Source organism: Panthera leo, chromosome A1 (assembly GCF_018350215.1).
Source record: "Panthera leo isolate Ple1 chromosome A1, P.leo_Ple1_pat1.1, whole genome shotgun sequence".
Taxonomy (NCBI): Eukaryota; Metazoa; Chordata; class Mammalia; order Carnivora; family Felidae; genus Panthera; species Panthera leo.
In genome coordinates this window covers 70128815-70153035 of record NC_056679.1, presented here as the reverse complement: position 1 = coordinate 70153035, position 24221 = coordinate 70128815, and the positions used below count along the sequence as shown (strand labels likewise).

General features: G+C 38.9%; 2 protein-coding genes across 4 annotated transcripts in view; one reads left to right on the top strand and one right to left on the bottom strand.

The window, feature by feature from the left end:
• The window catches only part of UBAC2 (UBA domain containing 2), a 180629-nt gene that overhangs the window by 63829 nt on the left and 92579 nt on the right, over positions 1 to 24221 (bottom strand). The window lies entirely within an intron of this gene.
• GPR183 (G protein-coupled receptor 183) lies at positions 5710 to 20654 on the top strand. 2 transcript variants are annotated; one of them, XM_042929664.1, is made up of 3 exons: positions 5710 to 5843; positions 13730 to 13898; positions 19010 to 20654. In XM_042929664.1, the coding sequence occupies exon 3, from the start codon at positions 19025 to 19027 to the stop codon at positions 20111 to 20113; it is 1089 nt and encodes a 362-aa protein (XP_042785598.1). In that variant the 5' UTR covers positions 5710 to 5843; positions 13730 to 13898; positions 19010 to 19024; the 3' UTR covers positions 20114 to 20654. The 2 variants fall into 2 exon arrangements, with proteins under 2 accessions (XP_042785598.1, XP_042785587.1); XM_042929653.1 differs by lacking the exon at positions 13730 to 13898.

The window sequence follows — 24221 nt, the reverse complement described above, 5'->3', positions numbered from 1 at the left end:
TGCCTCACTCATGGGGCGCCTGGGTGGCTCAGTTGGTTGAGCATCCGACTTCGGCTCAGGTCATGATCTCGCGGTCTGTGAGTTCAAGCCGTGCATTGGGCTCTGTGCTGATAGCTTGGAGCCTGGAGCCTGCTTTAGATTCTGTGTCTCCCTCTCTCTCTGCCCCTCCCCCGCTCATGCTCTGTCTTTCTCCCTCTGTCAAAAATAAACATTAAAAAAAATATATGCCTCCTTCATCTGGCTCTCCTCCTAGACAGAGTACCTCCCATAGCAGGGAAGGAAATGCACCTTCCTGGATCCTCCAGCATGTGCCACAGTGCTTGGCATAGCATGGCAGCCTCATCCAATTGAGGGCCATAAAATAATCCTTATTCTTGAACAGCTGTATGATCATTTATTTCAAAATGGGATAGTAATTATGAGAAGAATAACCTAGTGGCTATAATTCTAGTCTTTTTTATTTACTTTTATTTGAAGTAGTATAATTAACATATGGTGTTGTAGCAGTTTCAGATGTACAATACAGTGATTCAACATTTCTATACATTACTCAGTGCTCATCATATGTACTCCCTTTTTTATCTAGGGTTAGAGTTAAGGTTAGAATTAAGGCATGTGCTTAGTATCCTACAGTTCAGAGACCTCTCCAGGGGATCAGGGTTAGGGTGTTAGGGATAGGGGTCAGGGGTTAGGGTATGCCTAGTATTCTGCAGTTCAGGGATCTCTCCAGAGACTAAAACCCCAGACTTCTGCTGGGTTGAGAACAGACTAGGCATCCATCTACCCAGCTGATACTCTAGTACTCTTTAAACAGATATTTAATTAGTCCTTCTGCATTTATGTCTACCTTCACACTCATTTACAGAAATACTACCAATTCTTAACTGTTTCAGTTCTTCTCCAGGATAACTAGGCTGGTTCTCAGTTTTTCTTCTTGTGTGTTCTGGAAGCCACTTTCTCAGATCTAGGGTAGGGTTAGGGCTTTCTTTTTTTTCCCACATTCCTGCCAACACTTGTTATTTCTTGTCTTTTTGATTGTAGTCATTCTGACAGATTAAGATATCTCATTGTGGTTTTGATTTGCATGTCCCTGACAACTGAGCATCTTTTCATGTGTCTGTTGGCTATTCGTAGGTCTTCTTTGGCAAAATGTCTATTCAGGTTGTCTGTCCATTTTTAAATTGAATTATTTGTGGGGCTTTTTGGTGTTGTGTTATAGAAGTTCTTTACATATTTTGGATATTAACCCCTCATCACATAAATCATTTGCAGGATCTTCTCCCATTTGGTAGGTTGCCTTATTGTTTTATTGATGGTTTCCTTCACTGTGCAAAAGCTGTTTATTTTGGTGTAGTCCCAAAAGTTTATTTTTGCTTTTGTTTCCCTTCCCTGAGAAGACATATTTAGAAAAAAGTTTGTATGGCCCATGTGAAAGAGGTTACTGCTTATGTCTTCTAGGAGTTTTATACTTTCAGCCCTCACATTCAGGTCTAATCCATTTTGAGCTTATTTTTATGATCACATTTTAACTATACAGTGTTTTAAAAAGTCTATTAAATTGTCAGAAAGCACAATATTTTATTTAGCATTGCATCCTCCTAATACCTAATGTAAATCCTTACACATAATTGACTCTCAAGATTTGTCTGATTATAAAAAAACTGACAAAGCAATTTTAATGAACACAGACTTATTTTTTAATTTTCAATTTTTTTTTTTTTATTTTTGAGAGAGAAAGTGTGTGCAAATGGGGGAGAGGGGCAGAGGGAGAAAGAGGGAGAGAATCTTAGGCAGGCTCCACATAGGGCTTGATCCCACAACCCTGGGATCATGACCTGAGCCGAAATCAAGAGTCTGACGCTCAACCAACTGAACCACCTACACGTCCCCATCACCAGGTTTAGAATGGTTTGTTAGGGAACGAAAACTATCTGATCTACTTTGTAACCATCACCTCTGCTGATCTCTCAACTCTGCACACTCAGCAGTCTTAAGAATTATTCAGCAAAGACGCAAAGTTTACTAATTCCACAAGAGAAAATAATTTTATTCTCCATGAAATTTCAAGCTTTGAAATGTAAAATAATAGAGGAAATAGCTTAAAATGTTGGCAATAGCTTTCTATAAACAAACTTCCTCTTTGTGACTGTAGTTGAATGAGACATACGTCCAAGAGCAAATCCAAGCAAATATGTAGTCGTCTTTCCTGAAAGAATATTCTGGTTGTTGTGTAGAAAATTCTTCTCTTCCTCATCCAGTAAATGTTAATTGACCTCCTTTCCTATTCCATGCCAGACCCTGAGCTACACATTCCCTCTCAGAATTAATCTCTGCAACAGAGACTTATTTAAACTGCCATTCTAAATAATACACAAAAACTGTTTTGTTCCAATTCAACTTACTTAACTCAAACAAAGTTGATTAAGTAGCTGTGTATTCTTTCTGTTAAAAAGTGCAAGTTAATCACTCCTGGGCATAAAATCCTCCAGTGAGTCCCCAGACAAGAGTAAAAGCCCAAGCCTTTACAAAGACCTACATGGCCCTGCATTCCAGATCTCAGACTTGGTCTTCTACTCCTACTTGTACTTGACCTCCCCACCACTCGCTGTCCCTGTCCCAGCCATGCTGGACAAGGTATGTCTCACTCCAGCACCAGCAGGCACTTGGTGCTCCAGGGTGCGTGCCTGTCCTGGCCACCTTCCCATAGACGTGGTGCCATTTACTCCCTCACACCCTTCCGGTCTTTACTCAAAGAGCTCCTTCTCAGAGAGGCCCTTCTTGGCTGCCTCATTCTAAAGTGCACCCCTTACCCCACCTCACAGACCCATCCCCACTCTGCATTCTCTATTTCCTTTCCCCACAGCACCTATAAGCTCCTAATCTGCTGTGTGACTTATTTATCCTCTATCTCCCCGACTGGAGGGAAACTCCACAGAGGCTGGGATTTCTGCCCGTTCTGCCCGTTTTGTTCATTGCTTTATCACCACTCTCTAAAACCATGCCTGGCAGACAGGAGTTGCTTAAAAAATATTTGCTGAATAAATGAGTTTCTCTTTAAAATGGCAAACTACCCAGAATTTGCCTTTTATTTAAAAAAGCATCTTGTTTTATTATTTTTAGTGGGATTAAAACATACAGTTTCATATATACACTCAAAATATGGCCTGTGGGTCTCTTGGTAATAAGAAGAAAGCTCTATTTTGGTTGTACTTGAGAGATCTCACCACAGAACATATTCTTTGAGGTACTTAATTTATAGAAGTTCCAAAAAAGTGTAAAGGATGATGTTACAATAGACAATCCGAAGCCACGTTCTTATTTGAGGTTACATTTCAATGTAAACTAAGACCAAACTGATAGGAATTTTTAATGACCACAGTTCATGTCTTATATACCAATAAAAGAAGTTTAAAAATTCCTTAGAAGTTATTAATCACTGTATAGTTTTAAATGATGACTAAGTACTAGACCACATACACCCATAATACAAAAGCACACATTTCAGACCACGAATATACAGGTTGTTTTGTAGAAATTTCCGTTGCTATTTCTATACACACAGACTTCACAAAATATCATAATGTTATTAGTCACTGACCAGTTTTTCTCTTTTCCTTATTTTATGACACAACATATGTTCTGTATATTGTCAACAATAATTCAGTTTGACCCTTTCCAAACTGTGAATAGCTAACTTCTGGAAGCCCTATCTGACTTAAGCATATGAAGGTGAAGTAAAGAAAAGAGGAAAACAGGATATAATTCATTCATTCACTATTTCAACTGATGTCACTAATATTTATTATCTATTGTATACTCACAATTGTACTTAAAAGAAGAAAATAATAAAACACAGTTCAGGTCACGAATGTCCATCTTATCTCTTCTACAGAAAAGTACATTGACTGCACTTTTATAGTACAGCAAAAGAAATCCTGGTAACTTTCAATAACAATAAAAATAAGGTTTGTGGGCTCATGAAGTTAACGCACACTAAACCCTCACAGCATCTCACAGGACAATCAGCCTGCACCCTTTTCTTTATATATTCAAACACCCTAATACCAAATAGGGGTAGATCCAGTTCGCTAGAACGTTTACTTTACCTAGTTGAGTTCTTCATCATATAACAATGCTTTACTTAATAAAAACTCTTTCAAAAATTAAAAACCAAAACACCGCACCAGGATGTTCTTTCAACAAATCGAGAAGCTTCTCAACACTGTCTTCTTCAAATATTCTTCAATCCAAGTTTTAAATAAATTCTAGAATATTTTATCATATTTATCACCAAATCATAAAATATCTATATTGCCCCCTCAGGATTTTTGCACTAGGAATTATCTTGGCGATCATTTACTTCAGTACCTTTATTTTACAGACAGTGAGGTGGAGGCACAAAGAATTGGGTAAGTTGTTGCTCTTCTGTTTGACAGTGTTCGACATCTCCAGCATTTTAGAGCTTAGAAGAACCTAGTAAGCTTCTAGATGGAATGATACCACTGAGGGGCTGAAGCCCCTTGGCCCTTCTGACAGATTCTGGAGTGGAAGATGTGAAGTCAGAGTTACAAATTCCTACCAAATGATTCAATTCTCCCTGTGTCATCCCTCAAGACAGTCAACCAGTTTATGTAGGCACCTAAATAAGAAAGAGCCTCTTCCATTTTTTTTTTTTTTTTATGACCCTAACTTTTGGGAACTACCTTCATATTTTGACTTGAAAGCTGTCTCTAGTGGCTTCCTCTTACTGGCCTTCTTTCTATTCTCTGGAGTTGGGAGGACTGACATACACAACTAAATCCTTCTCTATGGGACAGTTTCCAGTGCATGAGGAAGATGATCACATCTTGGCCAAGCCTAAACATTCTCGGTGTATTCAATCATTTCTCCTAAGACCTGGGATCCAGACCCCTTACCAGCCCTATCACATGGTCATCTATGCCCTTCGTAAAATGCAGCATGCAGAACTGACTGGGAATGGCCAGGTCAGTTCTGGGTAAGTGTAACTATCACCTCTCTCATTCTGACCACTACACTGCTATTCATTAGCCTACACAGAAGTTGCATTTGGATAGCTAATGCTGGTTTAAACTGAGCCACCTAGAACTGAAAGGTGAATAGCACAGGTCTCCATCCTCTGCAAAGGACTGGGCTATCAGCTGTAAGATGTCCCCCTTCAACTCTTCGCTTGTCATCCATGTGTCCATGCAGTCACCGATCCTGTCAGCTGGGCTCCTGCCTGAAAACATCCACCTGTCCCTGTACAATGCAAAAGAGCATCGTTCTCCCACTCACCACAGAAACCTTTGTTTCTTTCTCATTGAGATAGAGAATGAGTAAACTGCTCTCTGTATCAAGTTTCCAGGTAGACAAAACTGTCACAGTTGACGTTTTTTTCTTTAAAGCATTAAAAACTCATACTTTTACACAGAATCTAGATACAAAATCATCAGTAATTATCTTCTTTTTTTTTTCTGGTTAAGGTTTATTGCTTTAGTCTTCCTTTCAAAGAATTTTTTTAAATACTGATTTAAATCTTTATTTAAAAAACTTATAAAGTTCCACAGATATTGGCAATGCATAAATTCCTAGGGGTTTTTGGATAACTGGTAAAAAAAAAAATCACTAACAGAAAAATTTCACTTCCCATTTAAAAAAAAAAAAGTGCACACGCATATATGAGGGTAACTAATCATTGCTATGCTCAGTCACAGCGTGACAAAAAAAGCCACCACCATAAAAGGATGTCTGCATAATCTCTCAGGCAACATGCCAAAGTAATCTACTTCAGTTGGGCAAACACGGACTGCTACCGCACAGAGGTCCCAACAAGTCACCGAGAGGTGAGTACTAGATATTTCATTTCTTTTAAATATTTTGTAAAACTTTAAAAACCTAATTAAGGTATAAAGTAAAGAAAACAATCTATTCAATGACAACTATAAATATTTCTAACAAAAATCGTATCAATATAGTTTAGTCTCCGCTGACTGGCAGTTCTAATTAGCTAATGCCGAAGTAGGTGAGAACAAGGGACCATGACAGAAATCTGTGCCAAAATACGGGGCTTACTTTGTACTTCTGTGTGAACTCACAGTTACAGAAAACAGCATCAAGTGTAAGTCAGCAAATAATGCCAATATTTCAGGGTACTTTAGTATGAAGGGAAAGGAACAAAATTATTTTAAAATGGAGTATTCCTACACTTAAATGCATGTGTATAGAAGTTATTTAGCACAATTTGAAACAAAAAAAGTTGTCACATTCTACTATTTGACCATGTCTATATACCTAAAGGTCTTTTCTATACACTATTACTTCTATACTTTCTAATATTTTTCCAGACAGAGTGCCAATACTAGAATTCATTAGGCAAAGGGTATAAATGTTTCTAAAGCTTTATATATAAACTGGTAGTCTTTGGTTTACAAAAATATTTTACCAATTTGCTGCCCACCCCCCTCCCCACCAACCAGTGACAGTTTGGGCTTCACTGCTTCTTAGCCAACACGAGTATTTTAATTCTAAATATAAACAATTAATTTGATAAGTGTAAATTGAATCTGTTGCTTGCTTTATATTTATTTGATGATCACTAAAGCTAAACAGGTCTATTTTTTCTAGAATTTCCATGTGTCTAAAAAAATGTCACAAAACAATGAAGTACATGTAATGATTTGCAACATTTATGTCCAGGGTGGGAATGGAAGTAACAGAAATTCTTGGCAAAATGTAAGCTATGAGGAGAGTTCCTCTAAAGGAAGGCATGTCTGGGAGCTCTAGGGGGTATCAGTCCAAGTACAATACAGGGCATTGGTTCAGGGCATGGGCTCTGGAATCAGGTTTAGACCTGGGTTCGATTATTCCTAAACTGTGTGGCCTCGCGGGAGTAATAATACTGCCAAAACCTTGTCACATTGGCTGTCATAGGTAAGCGCCAGAAAACTGTCTGCTATCATTCTCTCCTCCCTCTACCCATTAAACTACCAAAGGATGAATCCAATAAGTTTCCTTGCCCTATCATTTTGTGAGAATTATTTTCCTTACACTTATTTGCAGATCTTCACAGAATATTTTACATAAAGACTGAGTCTATGGAGGGTAAACATCTATCTGTGCTTGCTGTCTGGATCCGCTTGCTTCTGCTACTACTTCAGCTTATGCTTTCTCCCGAGGACTCAATCATACTTTGGAGGCATAACGCTACAAAGAACACACTGCTGCACAAAGCCTGCTCACTCACTGGCTCACCTTTCATGAGGTGGGGGCGGGCGTAGGGGTGGGGGTGGGAATGCCTCTTATAAATTACTTTAACTGGCTTCCAAGAACTTATTAGTAACATGACCAATCATTTACTAGAATAAACACTACCTCAGATCACTATATGACTTTCCTTCACTTAAGAAATCCACAGACATTTACTAGGTATCTACTGTAGGATCGTTCTGAAACACTCTATGGGGTAAAATGTTGTAGGGGAGAAAGCCATCATCCTTAAGAAGAGTGCATTTTAAAAAAAGAGCTTCCCACCCAGCAGAGGAGTTTACAAGTAATGCCTCCCTCCCTGCCACGGGTAAGGGCCTACTGCAGGGTTCAAGGCCACAGAGCATGGAGTGTGCTAACGGTGTGCAAGTCCTTCCAGCCCATGTAGTTCCTGAGCTTTCCAAGAAATCTGTAAAGCCCAGGGCTTCAATATCAGATGAGATAATGCATGTGAAAACCATCTGAAAACTGTAGAGTTAACAAAGATCCTTGTGGTGTCTTGAAAGCTCAAAGAGAAGAATAAAAAATATTTTGTTAACAGTCTACAAACACCTAAAAAGTAGCGTAAATATAAATTAATAGCATCAAAGCTATCCTAGGTAGTCACCATTTTCTTTCAGTCTAAATTGTTTTATGCAAATATTGTTAAAAATGGTAAAATCTAAATTCATTTGTAAAAACTTTTACTTACTTTAAAATATAAGTAAATTAATGAGTGCCTTTATTTAAATCAACATATTTCCCTCCTCCTCTCCGTCCTTCCAGCTCCCCAGTTCTCCTCTTCTCTCCAGTTCAGACAGGATGAGTTGGTACATGTTAAACTTTTGAGATGTTTTCCTATTTTTAACCTGTTTTCTACCAGTAACATCAGATCGATTTGGTAACAGGAGCCAGGGATAAAACACTTTGCACGAAATACGATTTTAGGAGCCAAACTGCCAGGATTGAATCCTGACATTTAACAGCTATGTCTTTAAGACAAGTCATGAAAGTGCTCTGTGTCTTAGTTTCACCACTGGACATGGGTTTGTGAAAGTTCTATGATGATTCAGTGAGTGAATATACGTAGAGTGCCCAGAACAGTGCCTGGAGGAGAGTCTGCGCTTAATGATACTGGTTCCTACTACTAATCAAGAACTCTGATAAAGAGCCTTTGCCTAAGGATCTAGAAAGCTGGGACTCTGTCATTCTCTAGTGGGTGTTTATTGTGCCTCAGTCATGGGTCAGCTGGAGATAAACAAAATTAACACAGTTCCCACGCACAGGACTCCACAGGCTAGTGGGAAACAGAAAAATAACAATACAGGTGCTAGTGGAGAACACAGTGCCCTCACGAGGACACTGCACGCTGTCTTTCTGGAGGGTGCTCCAACAGAGCAGGACAGGATAAGATCAGGGAAGCTTCCAGGCACAGCGGACTCTGAACTAAGTCTTGAAGGAAAGTAAGAGCTGAAGATACAGGACAAAGAAGAGGAGGCGTCCCAAAGAAGGAAAAGCGCCAGAAAGGCACAGAGCTGTGACAGAACACAGAACGTCAAAAAACTGCACATAATTTAGGAAAGCTGGAGCCAGGGCATCACAGGGAGAAGATGGCCAGAGAGCCAGCTGAAGAGTAAGGCAGAACCCAGCCACAGGGAGTCAGAGAGCTTCCCATCAGCCCAGGGTTCAACATGCGTCATTTGAAAGGCACTGTGAAAGGTGTGGCAGGAGCTCCAGAGAGATGGGAGAGAGGCCTGAAGGCAGGCAGTGGGAGTGAGAGTAGTATACAGACAGGCAGATGGACCGACAAACACATGGTGTAGAGGCAAGGCTGAGTGTGGGAGACAGTCAGGAGGCTGCAGGCACAGGAACCGCTGACTTGATAGGAGTTAGCAAGTGAGGGACGGCATGGAGTCCCAGACACCTTTGTGACTCCTGACTTGGTACCTATACTGATGGAGGACCCTGAGCAAATGATCTAATCTCTCTGAAATTCTGCTTATCCACAAAATAAGGATATTTAATGTTTCTGACTAATTTCCATGAGATGAGTCAAAAAACAAAACCTGAAACTCCCTTGAACTTTAAGGAGAAAAGGCACATAGAGATAACACAGACTGAGATCTTTACTACAAAGAATATTTTTATGGGGCACCTGGGTGGCTCAGTCGGTTAAGTGTCCGACTTCAGCTCAGGTCATGATCTCGTATTTCGTGAGTTCGAGCCCTGCATCGGGCTCTGTGCTGACAGCTCGGAGCCTGGAGCCTGCTTTGGATTCTGTGTCTCTCTCTTTCTCTGCCCCTCCCCTGCTTGCACTCTGTCTCTATCTCTCAAAAATAAGTAAACATTAAAAAAAAAATTTTTTTTTAAAGAATCTTTTTATATTATCCAGTTATTGTACTTATAGGTCAAATCATGCCACATGGAAACACAGTATTTGTCTTCCTCACTGAAATGTGTATTATAGCGGGATTGTTTTCTTACAGTTCCTAAACATTATGTGATGTAACTCCTGTCCTTAGTATTACCACCTCCTTTGTCTTCATGTTGATTAACTTTCACATCAACCTACTCAGTTTGTTAAAGCTGCCAAAAGCCACACAAAGAAAATCAGTGAAAGTGGAAAGAAAAATAGCTGGAATATATGAAACCCTAAATGGGCAAGTAGGTGTTTAATCAAGTAATTCAAATGTCAGGCCCCTTTCACCTTTGCATCAATGCCAATGCATGTGTTTATGGAAGGCAACGTGGTCTTCCTCAGTCAGTGCCTATCAGGTCAGGATGCTGCAGAGGCACTAAAAGTAAACTACAAACTGGCGAACACGTTTTTTTGTTTTTTGTTTTTTCTGTCTTCAAGAGGTTCTCAGGGCACCTGGGTGGCTCAGTAGGTTCAGTGTCTGACTCCTGATTTCGGCTCATATCATGACACTAGGGTGGTGGGATCAAGTGCCGCAAGCCCCAGACTCAGCTTGGGGCCTGCTTAGGATCTCTCTCCCTTCCTCCCTCCCTCCCTCCCTCTCACTCTCTCTGCCCCTGACCCCTGCTCACACACTCCCCCTCTAAAATTAAAAAAAAAAAAAAAAAAAAGCAAAGAAGTAGTTCTCTGTGCACTGTCCTTTAAGTGACCCTCTGCAGACCTACTGAGAGGTGGTCAGAAGCAGCCTGTGCCATGGGGTCAGCAGGAGGGTCACACTTCCACAAACCCAGAGGCAGGGTAGGGAGGTCCCCTCAGACAGGCCAACTGCAGACAACCACAGACAACCGCACTCTGAACATAAACACTCTGGCAGGTGTGAGATTCTATCCTGAGAAAGTTCAGGCAGCTGTCAGTGTCCCACCTTCCTGGACAACGTTCCCTATATCCTTCCAAAAATGAATCCTGACCATAGACATAGTGAGCCATCAACTTAGGACTCAAAGCTGGCTGGGGAAAAAAAATCAGCTGACAGTGTAGAAAGACTTATTTCACTAAGTGAACGGGGGTGCATACTGACTGTGAAACAAACAGCCGAGTGGCAGCTTACTGGAACACACAACCTGACTTTGTCAATGGAGTGAAGAGAGGCTGTGCCAGTGCTGGTCACAACCCGGCTGTGCCTCAGGTTTCTTTCCCACAATTAAGGAATTAATGTTTCCCACCTGCCCCCTTTATGGGCAAATGGCCCACACAACTGCCCAGGTGATGGTTGTTTAGCCAACTAAAAAGAAGGTGGGCAAAAAATCACTGGTTGAATGGTAGGCCATGACATGTGCGACACTGGACCGAACTTACAAGTCCCTGTGTGAGTCAGAGCAAGAAGGTTTTTTTCAAGTAACTGACAAATACTCATAAAACCAGGTAACCAGGGGAAGAAGCAACGATTCCTTTCTTCCGTGGAGTAGGTTTCCTCTCAAGGGCACCGACCAGCTTCTGCCTGCTATCGTGATACATCTGTGCTCGCCTAGTTCCTCAGCACACCGAATTCTTGCTCTTCTACTGAACCCAAGCTTTCGCCCGCCCCCTCCTTTCTCAATGATTTCATTTTTTCCCCACTCCAGAAACTTTCCCTCAACCTTACCTCTCCTCAACAACACAGCCAAAGGACAGTGTCTCCAGAGAGATCAGAGAAAGAATCAGATCAATCAATACTCCTCATTTAATAATATGCAAATACTATTCATATCTCTAAGTCCACATTTTTGCGGCTCTTATTTTTTTTTAATTTTTTAATGTTTATGTATTCTTGAGACAGAGACAGAGCATGAACAGGGGAGGGGCAGAGAGAGAGGGAGACACAGAATCTGAAACAGGCTCCAAGCTCTGAGCTGTCAGCACAGAGCCCGATGCGGGGCTTGAACCTACAAACTGTGAGATCGTGACCTGAGCCGAAGTCGGACGCTCAACCAACTGAGCCACCCAGGCGCCCCTTCGGCTCTTATTTTTGAAAGTGCGCTCCTAGAACTTCCTTTTTGGTGCATGCCACCATGGGCACTTTGAGTCAGATCGTCTTGAAGTGTAAACATGGCCTTCAGTAGACTTGGCCTTATAGAGAAGCCACCTCTTACAGCTTATCATTTCACATGACTTGAACCATTCAACCCATTGCTAAGGCCTAACTTTAAACAAAATTACTAAAAGTTTAACTCCTTTTCATTTAAGGCTGTTGATGCTTATTAAGTGAATAATATTAGTGGTAAAGGTGACATTTCAGAATCTTAAAGCAAAAACTAAAAGCCAATATTCTAGTTCACACTAAATCTACAAGTACAGTGAAGGTTTTATTTTGTTTCTGCCACAAATAAAATCTAAGAAAATAATTATCCAAGCAAGTAAATTGGGACCGCAGATCTGTGAACAATCACAAATGCCTCCAAGTCGGTAGCCAGGGCAAATATTTCCAGAGAACAAATTACATTAGCGCTCAATTTTCTTAAATACTAATAGATGAGTTTTTTTGGGGGGGAGCCTTTTATTTTCCTCCTTTCTGTGGCTAGAAAGAACTTGTCAGTTCATGTCAACACGTCCGGTTATGCAAAAATGAGATGATAACGTCTTAAGATATGTTAGCTACTCTAGCAGCAATGAAATCAACTCTAGAGAAACACACACAGACCCACTTCCGAAAATATAAGTAAAAATACGGTGGAGGATATTTTGCTACGGAAGAGCTTGCTGTTTTGCATATGCTAGAATGGCAGTAGAGTTAACATTACTGCATTACAGAGACAAAACTGGGATAGACCCCTTTGCTCAGTGACATAATTGGTAAGAGAACTGGCGCAGATGGCTGCCAGGGTGGCTGCAGCCAGCTGTCAGGAGGTAAGGGGGTTCCTCAGGTGGAATCTGAATGCGGCCCCCACGCTCCATGCAGCCCAGTTACTAACTGTGCCCACAGGGCAAAGGCTTCAGTCCTCATTCATGTTCCTCAGGGTGTGGGGCACTAAGGACAGTTTAGTGGCCACACACACCTTGTCATTAGAAAGCATTATAAGGGAATTAGAATTCTTATAGATAAAAGTATTCTAAGGAAAAAAAGATGAAGAACAAACACTTTGTGTTTTTCTCTAGGCAGTGAAATGATAAGTCATAGTACCTCCAAGTACAACTCAGTATATTTATCCTAATAACATGACAGAGCTGTCATCTAAAGATTATAAAAATGTAAAATACTTAAGGGGTGCCTGGCTGGCTCAGTCAGTAGAGCATGCAACTCTTGATCTCAGGGTCATGAGTTCAGGCCCCATGTTGGGCATAGAGCTAACTTTAAAAAAAAAAAAAAGGATGAACTTATTTTAAAAACTGTAAAATACTTAAAATGTATTAAAAAATAAACAGATAAAGGAAGAAAAGGAAGAAGGGAGGGTGAGAGGAAGTTAGTTATACCTGAAAAAATGATTAAAAGAACAACTGGCCATCCAAAGGTTGGTAAGGAACACAGTAATCCAAAGAGCAAGCAGAACCCTAGTATGTGTGAGTAGGAGTCCTTTAAACAACAGTGAGACAATGCTCCCTCACTCAGATAACAGCACATTCCCAACATCATACATTCATCCTTCCGTTTCAGGCCCTCCCATATTGAAAGATATCATCTCGGTAATTTCAGGACCTAGCATATGAAGGCACTGAAAACAATTTTTGCTGAATAAAAGAATGGAGTAAGTCAAGGTTCAAGAAAGTAATCTTGAGTCCTCAATGATTAAAGGAGGATATAAAATAATATCTCAGGGATGATGATAATAAACTGGGATTGATTCAGGTAAGAATGGGATAACAGTCAAGTACATGAAAGAATATTTCTCTTAATTTGGAAAAGATAAAAATGACTAAAACTATAGCATGAATAGCCCAGGATAGATATAATCAAGAACTAAGGTAACATACTAGTGCCATTAACAGAATCAACCTTCGAGAGGGTACTGAAACATCACCAGATTTCAAGACAGCCTAGATTCATCTTTACCAAAGACCATTTCTGAGCCATCCCATTTACTTGTCCTCACTGTGCAGGTGTCTTTCTCTGACTGACTCAGGACAAGGGTGGGCAGTAAGCGGTCCCTCAAGAGTCTTCCCATCAGGGATCTACACTGTCCTAGAAGTGGGGACCCCACTGTCCTTAGGAAGGATCGTTGCCTGGCTCTGCAGCGGAGGGGACACCTTGTTCCCAGGCTATTTACAGGTAAAGATGCTTCTTAAAGCTTAGACCACTTCAAAACCACAAACTCTCAGTTCTTCAAGGGCAATATGAACCAGCTGCCCTTGCCAAGAATTGGATAGGGTAGGAGACCTGAAGCCAGATCACCAGAGAGAAGGATCTAGCATGACCTTTTAAGCTCTATGGCACTTGCTTTCTTCATATGGCAAGTAGGGAGTGGACAGCAGTACTTAGCCCACAAGGGTCAATACAAGTGTTCTTCCAGATAGGACTTAAAGGTAGGCACCTAATAAAAATTAATGCATCAATCTGAGTAAAGGGCACTAAAGGGCTAGCTTTGAAATGTATGTCAGATGACAAGATTTTTGAAAGAACTGAATTAAAAAAATGTTTTTCCTCACATGAAGTTATTTGCCTATTTACTCATTTCATAGTCAATTCATGTTCAGTATTAAAAATTTAAATTCATGTTTAATATTAAAAATTTAAGCATATATTCAGGCACCTGGGTGGCTCAGCTGGTTGAGCAACCAACTCTTAATTTCTACTCAGGTCAGGATCTCATGGTTCATGAGGTTGAGCCCCACATTGGGCTCTGTGCTGACAGTGCAGAGCCTGTTTGAGATTCTCTCTTTCTCTCTGCCCCTCTCCTGCTCTGTCTCAAAATAAATAAATAAATATTTTTTAAAAAGAACAAAAGTTTAAGAGTTTATGGATGAAATTCAAAAGTTACTTATACAAAATTATGTCCTGGCATACATATCCATGCAGATGTGTGTACATGTATGTATACATAATTGCTTTTCCTCCAAAGTGGCATGTTGTATAATCTGCTTTCCTTACTGAACATTATTCCCTGTTAAGAAACAGGCATCCACAATGTCATTTCCACTCTATGGCTATACCATAAAATATTTAGCCAATGTCCTGATGATGGACATTTGATTTGCTTGCAAATGTGCATCTTTATAATTAACACTGTGTTAAATATTCTTGAGCATCAGATGTTCTGAAACCCCTGCCATTTCTGGCTCTACCAAGTGCCATACTTCAGTAAAGAAGCTGGACACACATTTACAACATGGCAAGCAATGGGACATTCTTCTCTGAGTCTTATGTTAATGTGACTTTCCTAATCTCTACAATGGCATTTATTCATATGGAGAATTTCTATCCTAATATTTGTTTTAGAAGCATTTCCCGAACCTGTTGAGAAATATTCCTCAAAATAAAGCATACACATTGAGGTTTTCAGAAAAAAAAAATTCACAGAAAGTACAAAAATAAAAGAAGTTCTTGCTATCTGTTCCCAAGTCGCAAGCCCTGCCTGAAATTTTCACCTCTCCATGTCTAGTCTCAGTTCTTGAAAAGTTACTTCTCACAAGAAGCCTTTCTCAACTCACTGGATAAGGTTTTTCTACTTTCATTCCACAATTGCAATTCCCATGATTTCCCTTTCAAGAATCACTCTATTTTTTTTTTCTGCACAAAACAGAAATTCCATATTTATTAGGTGTTTGTTTTGTTTTCTATTTTATTAATTTCTGTAATCATGTTTATTATTAGTTTCTTCTACTTTCTTTGGGCAAACAATTTTCTTCTAGCTTCCTGAACTGTATATTTATCTATTTTCAATTAAATAAATTCAATTAAAAAATAAATGCATTCACAAGCATATAGAGATGTTGAATCACTATGCTGTACACCTGAAACTAATGTAGCATTATGTTAATTATACTCAAATAAAAATTATTTCAAAATAAAAAATCTGCAAATAAAATAAATGCATTCAAGGCTCTACATCTATCTTAGATTAACACTTCAGCTGCATCCCATTGTTTGGCATATAGTATTTTAGTCATTTTGTTCTAACTGCTTCAAAATCCTGTAGTGATTTCTTAACCCACGAGTTCCTTAGAAACATATTTTTTTTAGATTCTAAATGTATCCTTTATCTCTGTATTGTTCATTTCTAATTTAGTTGCACTGTAGTCACTGGAATGTCAGCTGCTAGGTAACATATTTTCTAAAAGCTCTGAGGTCCTGTGATGACCTAGTACACAAACTTGCAAAAAATGTTCATGTACCTTCAGCACAAATTCTGTGAAGTCTCACTGGGTAAATCTTTTAAGTCTTTAATCTTTATCTGACATATTCTAATGAAGATGTGTTAAAATCTCCAATTTCTCCTTTAAATTTTGCTGTTACATGCACAGTTCAAAATTGTTTTTATATTCTGGGTGAACTCCTCTTTTTATCTTCTGTAGTGACCCTGTTCATCCCTATTAATATTGAATTTGCCTTCAATTCTGTTTTTTTCTGATGTTAGTATTGCTAACTCTAGCTTTCTACTGGTTGGGATTTGCCTGATACATGTTTTCCCATATCTTTATTTTCAACTTTTCTGAGTCACTTTTTTGAGCCCTCTCTCTTCTAAACAGCATACAGCTGGATTTTTTTTTTTTAATCCAAACCAATAGTCTCTTTTAATAGGTGAGTTCAATCTATTTATATTTCTTTCTCATAGTCTCTTTTCCTATATTTTCTTGATTAACAGAAAGTACTACTTCCAGTTTTGTTCCCTTTTACTTTAGGTTGTATTTCCATATTTTAACAATTAACCTATGAACACTGTATGTAACACACACCTATAACATTAGAGCAATGCTCTGAAAACCCCCACTCTCTGTTGCTATCACTGTTTAAGACTGTTAGAAGTAAGTTAGCAGAGATGCAGTTCATTTAATACAGCGGTCAGAGTAGTAGTTGGTGTTTTGATATGGCTAGGGAGAGAGTTGTTTTCTTTTAACATAAACCATCGTCACTAGATATATAGACATTTTCCCTAATTTTGGTGACTTTCAGATGAGATTTGTGCACACAGTCCTATCAGAGTATCATTTTTCTTCTAAAGATAACATCACAGAATTTACTACTCTGCTCTTCCTAAGTTTTATCAAAGCTCAGCCTCCTATAAGGAGTTTTATTATTGTTTTCTACTTTTCAACGTAGGAGTTTAAATTTCGTCTTAACATTATTTATAACAAGAAAAGAATTGGAAATAACCCAACTATGCATCAAGGAAATAGCTAAGCAAATTATGCACTAACACACTGGAATACTGCAGAAATATCTATAAAATGTCTACGTAAGATCTACACATGACAAATAGATGACACTGATCCATGAACACGTGAGGTGAATAAAGCAGAGCACAAGACACCACAACGTGTAATGCTTACAAGCACGCAAAACGTAGGAACGCACACTGCATGCACCAGTGGCATACTTGTGGAACGATCTAGTTCAGAATTAATCTTAACATTTCCCCTGAAATGGCTTCAGTTTTTTCTTTCTTTTTCGTCGTTTTTGTCGTGGTTGTCGTGGTCATCATCTTCTTCTTTTTTAAAAGAAAACCTAACTTTCAGTTCCTAACAAGGCCTTAGCCTGTTTCTCATACTTTTTAGGTTAACACAAATCAGATCACTGTGGTAAGTTCGTATTTCACTAAATAAATGTGTGACTGATTTCATTTCCTGGCAGTGATATGCATTTAGAAAAAAAAAAAAAATCCAACTGAAGTTCAATTTAAAAGCAAAGTTTTGCTCCCATCTGAAATGTGGGGTGCCACACATGATTTTGTTCTTAACCAGACAATAATTCTGAAAAAAGGCGGGGCAGGAGGGAATTTCTGCCTAAAAAGTTAGCATGTTCCCTCTTGTCACAAAAATACACTTGCTCTATTTAGATGGTTCTTATTTCCTTTGCCAGGGCTTTGCCAAAATCACCAAATTGTAAGTAAAAACATAAATTTTATTCTCTGTTCTTGTTACTATATATGTAAACATATTACATTTCATAGATTTTGTTTTTCTTTTGGAGGGGTGCTTCTTTTATTTTAAAGAAAAAAATTTAAAAAATTTTTAATGTTTATTTTTGAGAGGGAGAGACAGAGTGCGAGTGGGGGAGGGGTAGTGAGAGACGGAGACAGAATCCGAAGCAGGCTCCAGGTTCTGAGCTGTCAGCACAGAACCTGATGTGGGCCTTGAACTCACAGTGAGATCAAGACCTAAGCTGAAATCAGATGCTTAACCAACTGAGCCACCCAGGTGCCCGTGGAGGTATGCTTCTTAATAATCCCCTTTATCTAGTTCACCTATTCCCTCCCACTCATTTCTCCTCTGGTAACTACCAGCTTATTCTCTGTATTTATGGATCTGTTCCTGCTTTTTTTTTTTTTGGTTTGTTTTGCTTTTTAGCTCCATGTATAAGAGAAATCATCTGGTATTTGTCTTTCTCTGTCTTACTTAGCATAATACCCTCTAGATCCATCCACGTTGTTGCAAATGGTAAGACCTCCTTTCTATGGCTGAGTAATATTCGTGTGTGTGTGTGTGTGTGTGTGTGTGTGTGTGTGTGTGGTATCTACTGACCTACCAATGGACACTTGGGTTGCTTCCATATCCTGGCTATTACAAATAATGCTAAAATGGTACATATTAACTCTTTGAATATGTGTTTTTGTTTTCTTTAAATACCCGGTAGTGAAATTAGTAAATCATGTGGTATTTCCATTTTTGATTTTTTAAGGAAGCTCCATACTGCTTTCCACAGTGGCTGAACCAATTTACATTCCCACCAACAATGCAAGAGGGTTCCCTATTCTCTGCATCCAGGGCAACACTTGTTATTTCTTGTCTTTTTGATATTAGCCATCTGACAGGTGTGAGGTGATACCTCACTGTGGTTTTGATTTGCATTTCCCTGATGATTAGGGATGTTGAACATCTTTTCATGCGTCTGCCGGCCATTTGTAGGTCTTCTTTAGAAAAATGCCTATTCAGGTACTCTGCTCATTTTTAATCAAGATTATTTTTGTTTTGAGTCATAAAAGTTCCTCATATATTTTGGATACGAACCCCTCACTGGATATATCATTTGCAAATATCTCCTCCAGTTTACTAGGTTACCTTTTTAAGGTTTTGTTGATGGTTTCTTTACTGTGTAAAATATCACAGATTTTAAAAAATTCTATAAATTTTCACAAATTTTAAGTTTGATCTATAAAAGGCAGTTTATATTACTTTTAGTTAAATGCACTTCTAATTAAAAGTACTCTCCCTGGTTCTCTCTAGAGACTTTGAACACCAATGATGGATACAAAAATGGACAACAATTTTACTACAGCCTCTGCAGCAACTCAGGAAAGTGACTGTGACCTCTATTCACACCACAACACAGCCAGGATACTAATGCCTCTGCATTACAGCATTGTCTTCATAATCGGGCTTGTGGGAAATGTGCTAGCCTTGGTTGTTATTGTTCAAAACAGGAAAAAAATCAACTCTACCACCCTATATTCAACAAATCTGGTGATTTCTGACATACTTTTTACCACTGCTTTGCCTACACGGATAGCCTACTATGCACTGGGCTTTGACTGGAGAATGGGTGAGGCCTTGTGTAGGATAACTGCTCTTGTGTTTTACATCAACACATACGCAGGTGTGAACTTCATGACCTGCTTGAGCATTGACCGGTTCTTTGCTGTGGTGCACCCTCTGCGATACAACAAGATGAAAAGAATTGAACATGCAAAAGGCATTTGCATATTTGTCTGGATTGTAGTATTCGCTCAAACACTCCCACTACTCATAAAACCTATGTCAAAGCAGGAGGAAGAAAGGACTACATGCATGGAGTATCCGAACTTTGAAGAAACAAAATCTCTTCCCTGGATTCTGCTGGGTGCGTGTTTCATAGGATACGTGCTCCCTCTCCTAGTCATTCTCATCTGCTATTCTCAAATCTGTTGCAAACTCTTTAAAACTGCCAAACAAAACCCACTGACTGAGAAATCTGGTGTAAACAAAAAGGCTCTCAACACAATTATTTTTATAATTGTTGTGTTTGTTCTCTGTTTCACACCTTACCATGTTGCAATTATTCAACACATGATTAAGAAGCTTCAGTCTCCTGATTTACTGGAATGTAGCCAAAAACATTCGTTCCAGATTTCTCTGCACTTTACGGTATGTCTGATGAACTTCAATTGCTGCATGGACCCTTTCATATATTTCTTTGCATGTAAAGGGTACAAGAGAAAGGTTATGAAGATGTTGAAGCGTCAGGTCAGTGTATCAATTTCCAGTGCCGTGAAGTCAGCCCCTGAAGAAAACTCACGTGAAATGACAGAAACTCAAACAATGATACATTCCAAGTCTTTAAATGGAAAGTAAAAACGAATTAAATCTTGAGTTTATAGCAAAGAGACCGCATGATGAACTTTGGTGGACTTTTCTTATAAAGCAAAACGATTGTTCAACTTCCAATTAGGATTCTTGTAAATTCCTTTCATGGGGCATGAGCTCCCACCTCCAAATTGGAAGTAAACTGGTATATATTATTTTTTGTACTCAAGAAAACAACATAAAGCAAAGTTCTAATGTGTAAATAAAATACTATACCAAAAGGGAGGTTATTTTAATATCTCTCAGTATAAAAAGCTTTTTATGTTAATGAAAAATTTAAACATCAGTATTTCCTACCAATAATTTGGCAAAAGAAAAAAAGACTGTAGGATTGTATATTGCCAGTGTAAAAATGTCAATATTGTAACATGTTTCTTTTTGTTAACATATTTCTTTGACCCATACTTCTTTCAATCTTAGACTTTAATCTCCTTGATAACATCAGCATTTTCTTTTCTTTTGTTCTGAGTCATAAAATTTTGTTTCAAAGAACTCTTTTGGAATAAAGAGCAGGATGCTACAAAATTAAGAGTGTGTCTTTCAATGCTTACTTAAGGAGAGAATAGAACTAGCAGTGGATAGATTCGGATGGCAACATTATGATGGTGACTGAGGCAGATGAGAGCACTGAGCTCTCTTCCCAAGCAGCCAGTAGCTAAGGGTCCACAGCTCAGGAATATGACAAGGATTTTATGTGGAGGTACACACTGAGAGGAGTGTCGTCCACTTGCTGAATTCTGGTTGGGAATAAAAAAATTTGCAAATATGCTTGGTTTTTCTTGGGTTTAGGGGATCATTCCTCTTTTATTCATAGGTTGGTAGTTCCCTCCTCTGCACTTCAATGGTCTGGGTTACCAGAAAGGGTAAGGATGAGCAGCAGGAGGTATAGCTACTGCTTGCCTAAATAAGATAGGGGGAAATGCAAAATTATAAACTTGAAGAGCTCCCAGGACTCTTTACAACATTATACATTTGCTCACATAAACACCTGAGCATGAGTAGCATGACCTTTTGCAAGTGCAGTCACCCTGTCTGCCGGTTCAAATTTGTTTTACTGAATCCTCAAGTTGCCCCAATGCAGCATTTATGTTAGTAATGATACCAATTTTGATAATGGAACATACAGAAATTAAGTGCTACATCATAAGTCATGCTTAAAATTTTTATTAGGCTTTATATCCTGGAAACCTTTTCTTTTGAATTTTTTTTTTAAATTTTTTTTTAACATTTATTTATTTTTGAGACAGAGAGAGACAGAGCATGAACGGGGAAGGGTCAGAGAGAGGGAGACACAGAATCTGAAACAGGCTCCAGGCTCTGAGCTGTCAGCACAGAGCCCGACGCGGGGCTCAAACTCATGGACCGTGAGATCATGACCTGAGCCGAAGTCGGCCGCTTAACCGACTGAGCCACCCAGGAGCCCCTTGAATTCTTATCTTACTCATTTTCAACTTTGATCCAGTAAGAAAATTTATCTCTATGGTTACACCATTTACTGAGTACTTTCGGATTTGTATTATGTGAATTTCACAAAGAACTGCTGACCTTGAAGCCTCTGACTAAACGGAGGCACTGATCTTTTTAACAGCTGATGGAGACAGGTGAGACAACATGGATGGAAGTCAGGATGTGAGGGCCTTTTCCTCACTCCACACATAAACCTCCAAACGTGAAGTGTAAGAAAGAGCAGAAAACTACAAGTATGTAAGGTGGCACTTCCACAGTCATTTGCATTGGATCCCAAAACAATTATGAAAGCAACTGAAGGAAAACCTGAAACAAAGCCTCCTTAACTTCAGAGCGTCTGTATGGTGCACAAATTCTGTGACAACATTTGAGCAGAGACCAGCTTCTGTATGAGCCGACGGGCGGCTTTGCAGCAGATGAGAAAGTCCTCTCTGTGCTGAGGATCTTAAGATCCTTCAAACAAGGAAGTAAACATCTATGTCACTCAGCCAAGAAATACCACACTCTTTTATCTGTTTAGTTTTCTGCTTCCTGCCTCAAATATACCGCAAATCCATATAAATGATTTTCCCCAATCAGTAGTCATATTGCCAAAAAGGTAAACTTTAAACCTATCTCCAACTAATCTTAAAAAAAAAAAAAAAAAAAAAAAAAAAAAAAAAAAAAGCTGGTACTCAGGCAAATTCAACTATTCACTCTCCTCCAAAAGGCCCTTATTGCCTATTTTATTCATGAAGCCATAGTTTACCCATGGCCTCTGGGCACCCTTTCACTGTCTTGTATTATTAGTTGGCTTTACATTTATTTCCCTCATGGAGTAGGTAAACTTGGAGAACAGGGACAGTGTTGTATAATTTTTGTATTCTGCTACAGAACAAAGGAGTGGCCTTATATACAACACATTGTTTGAAAATCACAAACCTGTAAGTATTTTCTGTATGAATCAGGTGATGTTATTAACAACTTTAAATTATCATCTCGAACTAGAAAAACTCATCTAGGAAAGCTGACAGTTTTACAGCAGCTAATCATATTTCTCTCTCCATAATTTTTTTTCCTAAAAGGATATTTGGTTAGTTTAAAATAAAAAACCTCAAAGCTATTTAGTTTGAATCAGTATAAATGCATTAACTCTTCAATGACAGTATAGAATAGTAAATGTTAGATGTTAGAAACAATATTGGTTATACGTCACAAGCTCAATAATTTACAAAACAGTCCATACTTTATGTCTTCCTTTTCATATTCCTGTGAAACAGGATGAGCACATAGTATCACTCAGACTTTATAAAGAAACCCAAGTTCAGAAAAGGCACCTGGTAAATGAGAGGCAACATTGGAAATGTAACCCTAAGTCTATATCCTAGCCACAAAGTAGACAGAACTGCATCACACAGACCCTGAAAAAGTATTAGAAGGCTTAACTGTTTTATTATATGCCAGGAGATCATCTAATTCCTAAATAGGACAAAAAGTCAGCAGTAGGTAGATTATAAACTTGTTTGGGCTGTGAGTTCCATGAAGACAAGGATACCATCTGTTATGTGCACAGCACCTGGAATAGAGCCTGGCTCACAAAAAATTCTCAAATATCCATCTAACTGAATAGCACCTGTTTTGTACTATTACCAACAAAATTCTAAAGCTCTACTGAAATATCTGTGAAGTTCTTAATTTTCAATGAAAAGACATGCCTTACATGCTTAATTACATGTACTAAAGTATATATACTAGAGCATATGTGTAATTGAAGACAGTGATCCTCTAAGACTCTGAATTTAAATTAGGCATATTAAAAATAGAGCTGATTACTCAACAAGCCAATTTAAATCTAGATACAGAATACATTCTGTTTGGAAATAATTTTATATTTCAAGAGGCAAGGGCAGTGACTCCTACCAGTAAAAAGTACCAGTATCAGTAAAAAGTACCAGACAATTTTAAAAGGGGAAGCACTGATCTTAAATTGGTTTTTAAAATGGTCTATTTTGATCACTCTTTAGCCCATTGTAATTTGTTATTCTTTGCAAAGTTAAAAAAATTTGCCTATTGACCATTCAGGGCAGAATGAAAAATTGAAAAGCTGATCTGGTGACAACACGGCCCATTCTTTCGAATCCAGGGAGGGCTAAAAGCACTCGTGAGAACTCCTGCCAGTGCAGGTCTGTTTAGATCAAACTCTGAGAAAATGGTCATTTAAAAGATAATCCCTAAATTTTTTAAAATAAAAGCTCCATTAGCTAAAAAGGACATTTATTGAGTCCTTCTTCATACCACGTTTCCAAGCATTTGACAGGCATTATTTATTTCACTTACTTCTCATTGCCCTAAGAGATGGGGACAATTATTATCTCCATTTTGGTGATGAGGGACATCAAGTGCCAGGTCACATGGAGAGGTGGAGTCAGGAATGAAATCCACAGCATCCAACCCCCATGCCTGGAGGTTGACTCTGAGTGCAAGCATGTCCCCGCTTACAGAAGCAGGTCCATTAAGAGATGGCTCTCCCCCCCACCGCCTTGTGTGCCTTCCTGTGGCTCTGGCATCTTCCACCAGAACATCAGGGCTTCCATGCACCCTCTTTCCTGCAGGGCTTCCAATTTCTCTGCAAACTCAAGCTTCATTCTCT

Excerpts from the sequence above, each read along its gene's own strand:
- GPR183 (XM_042929653.1), top strand. The coding sequence starts at position 19,025 with ATGATGGATACAAAAATGGACAACAATTTTACTACAGCCTCTGCAGCA.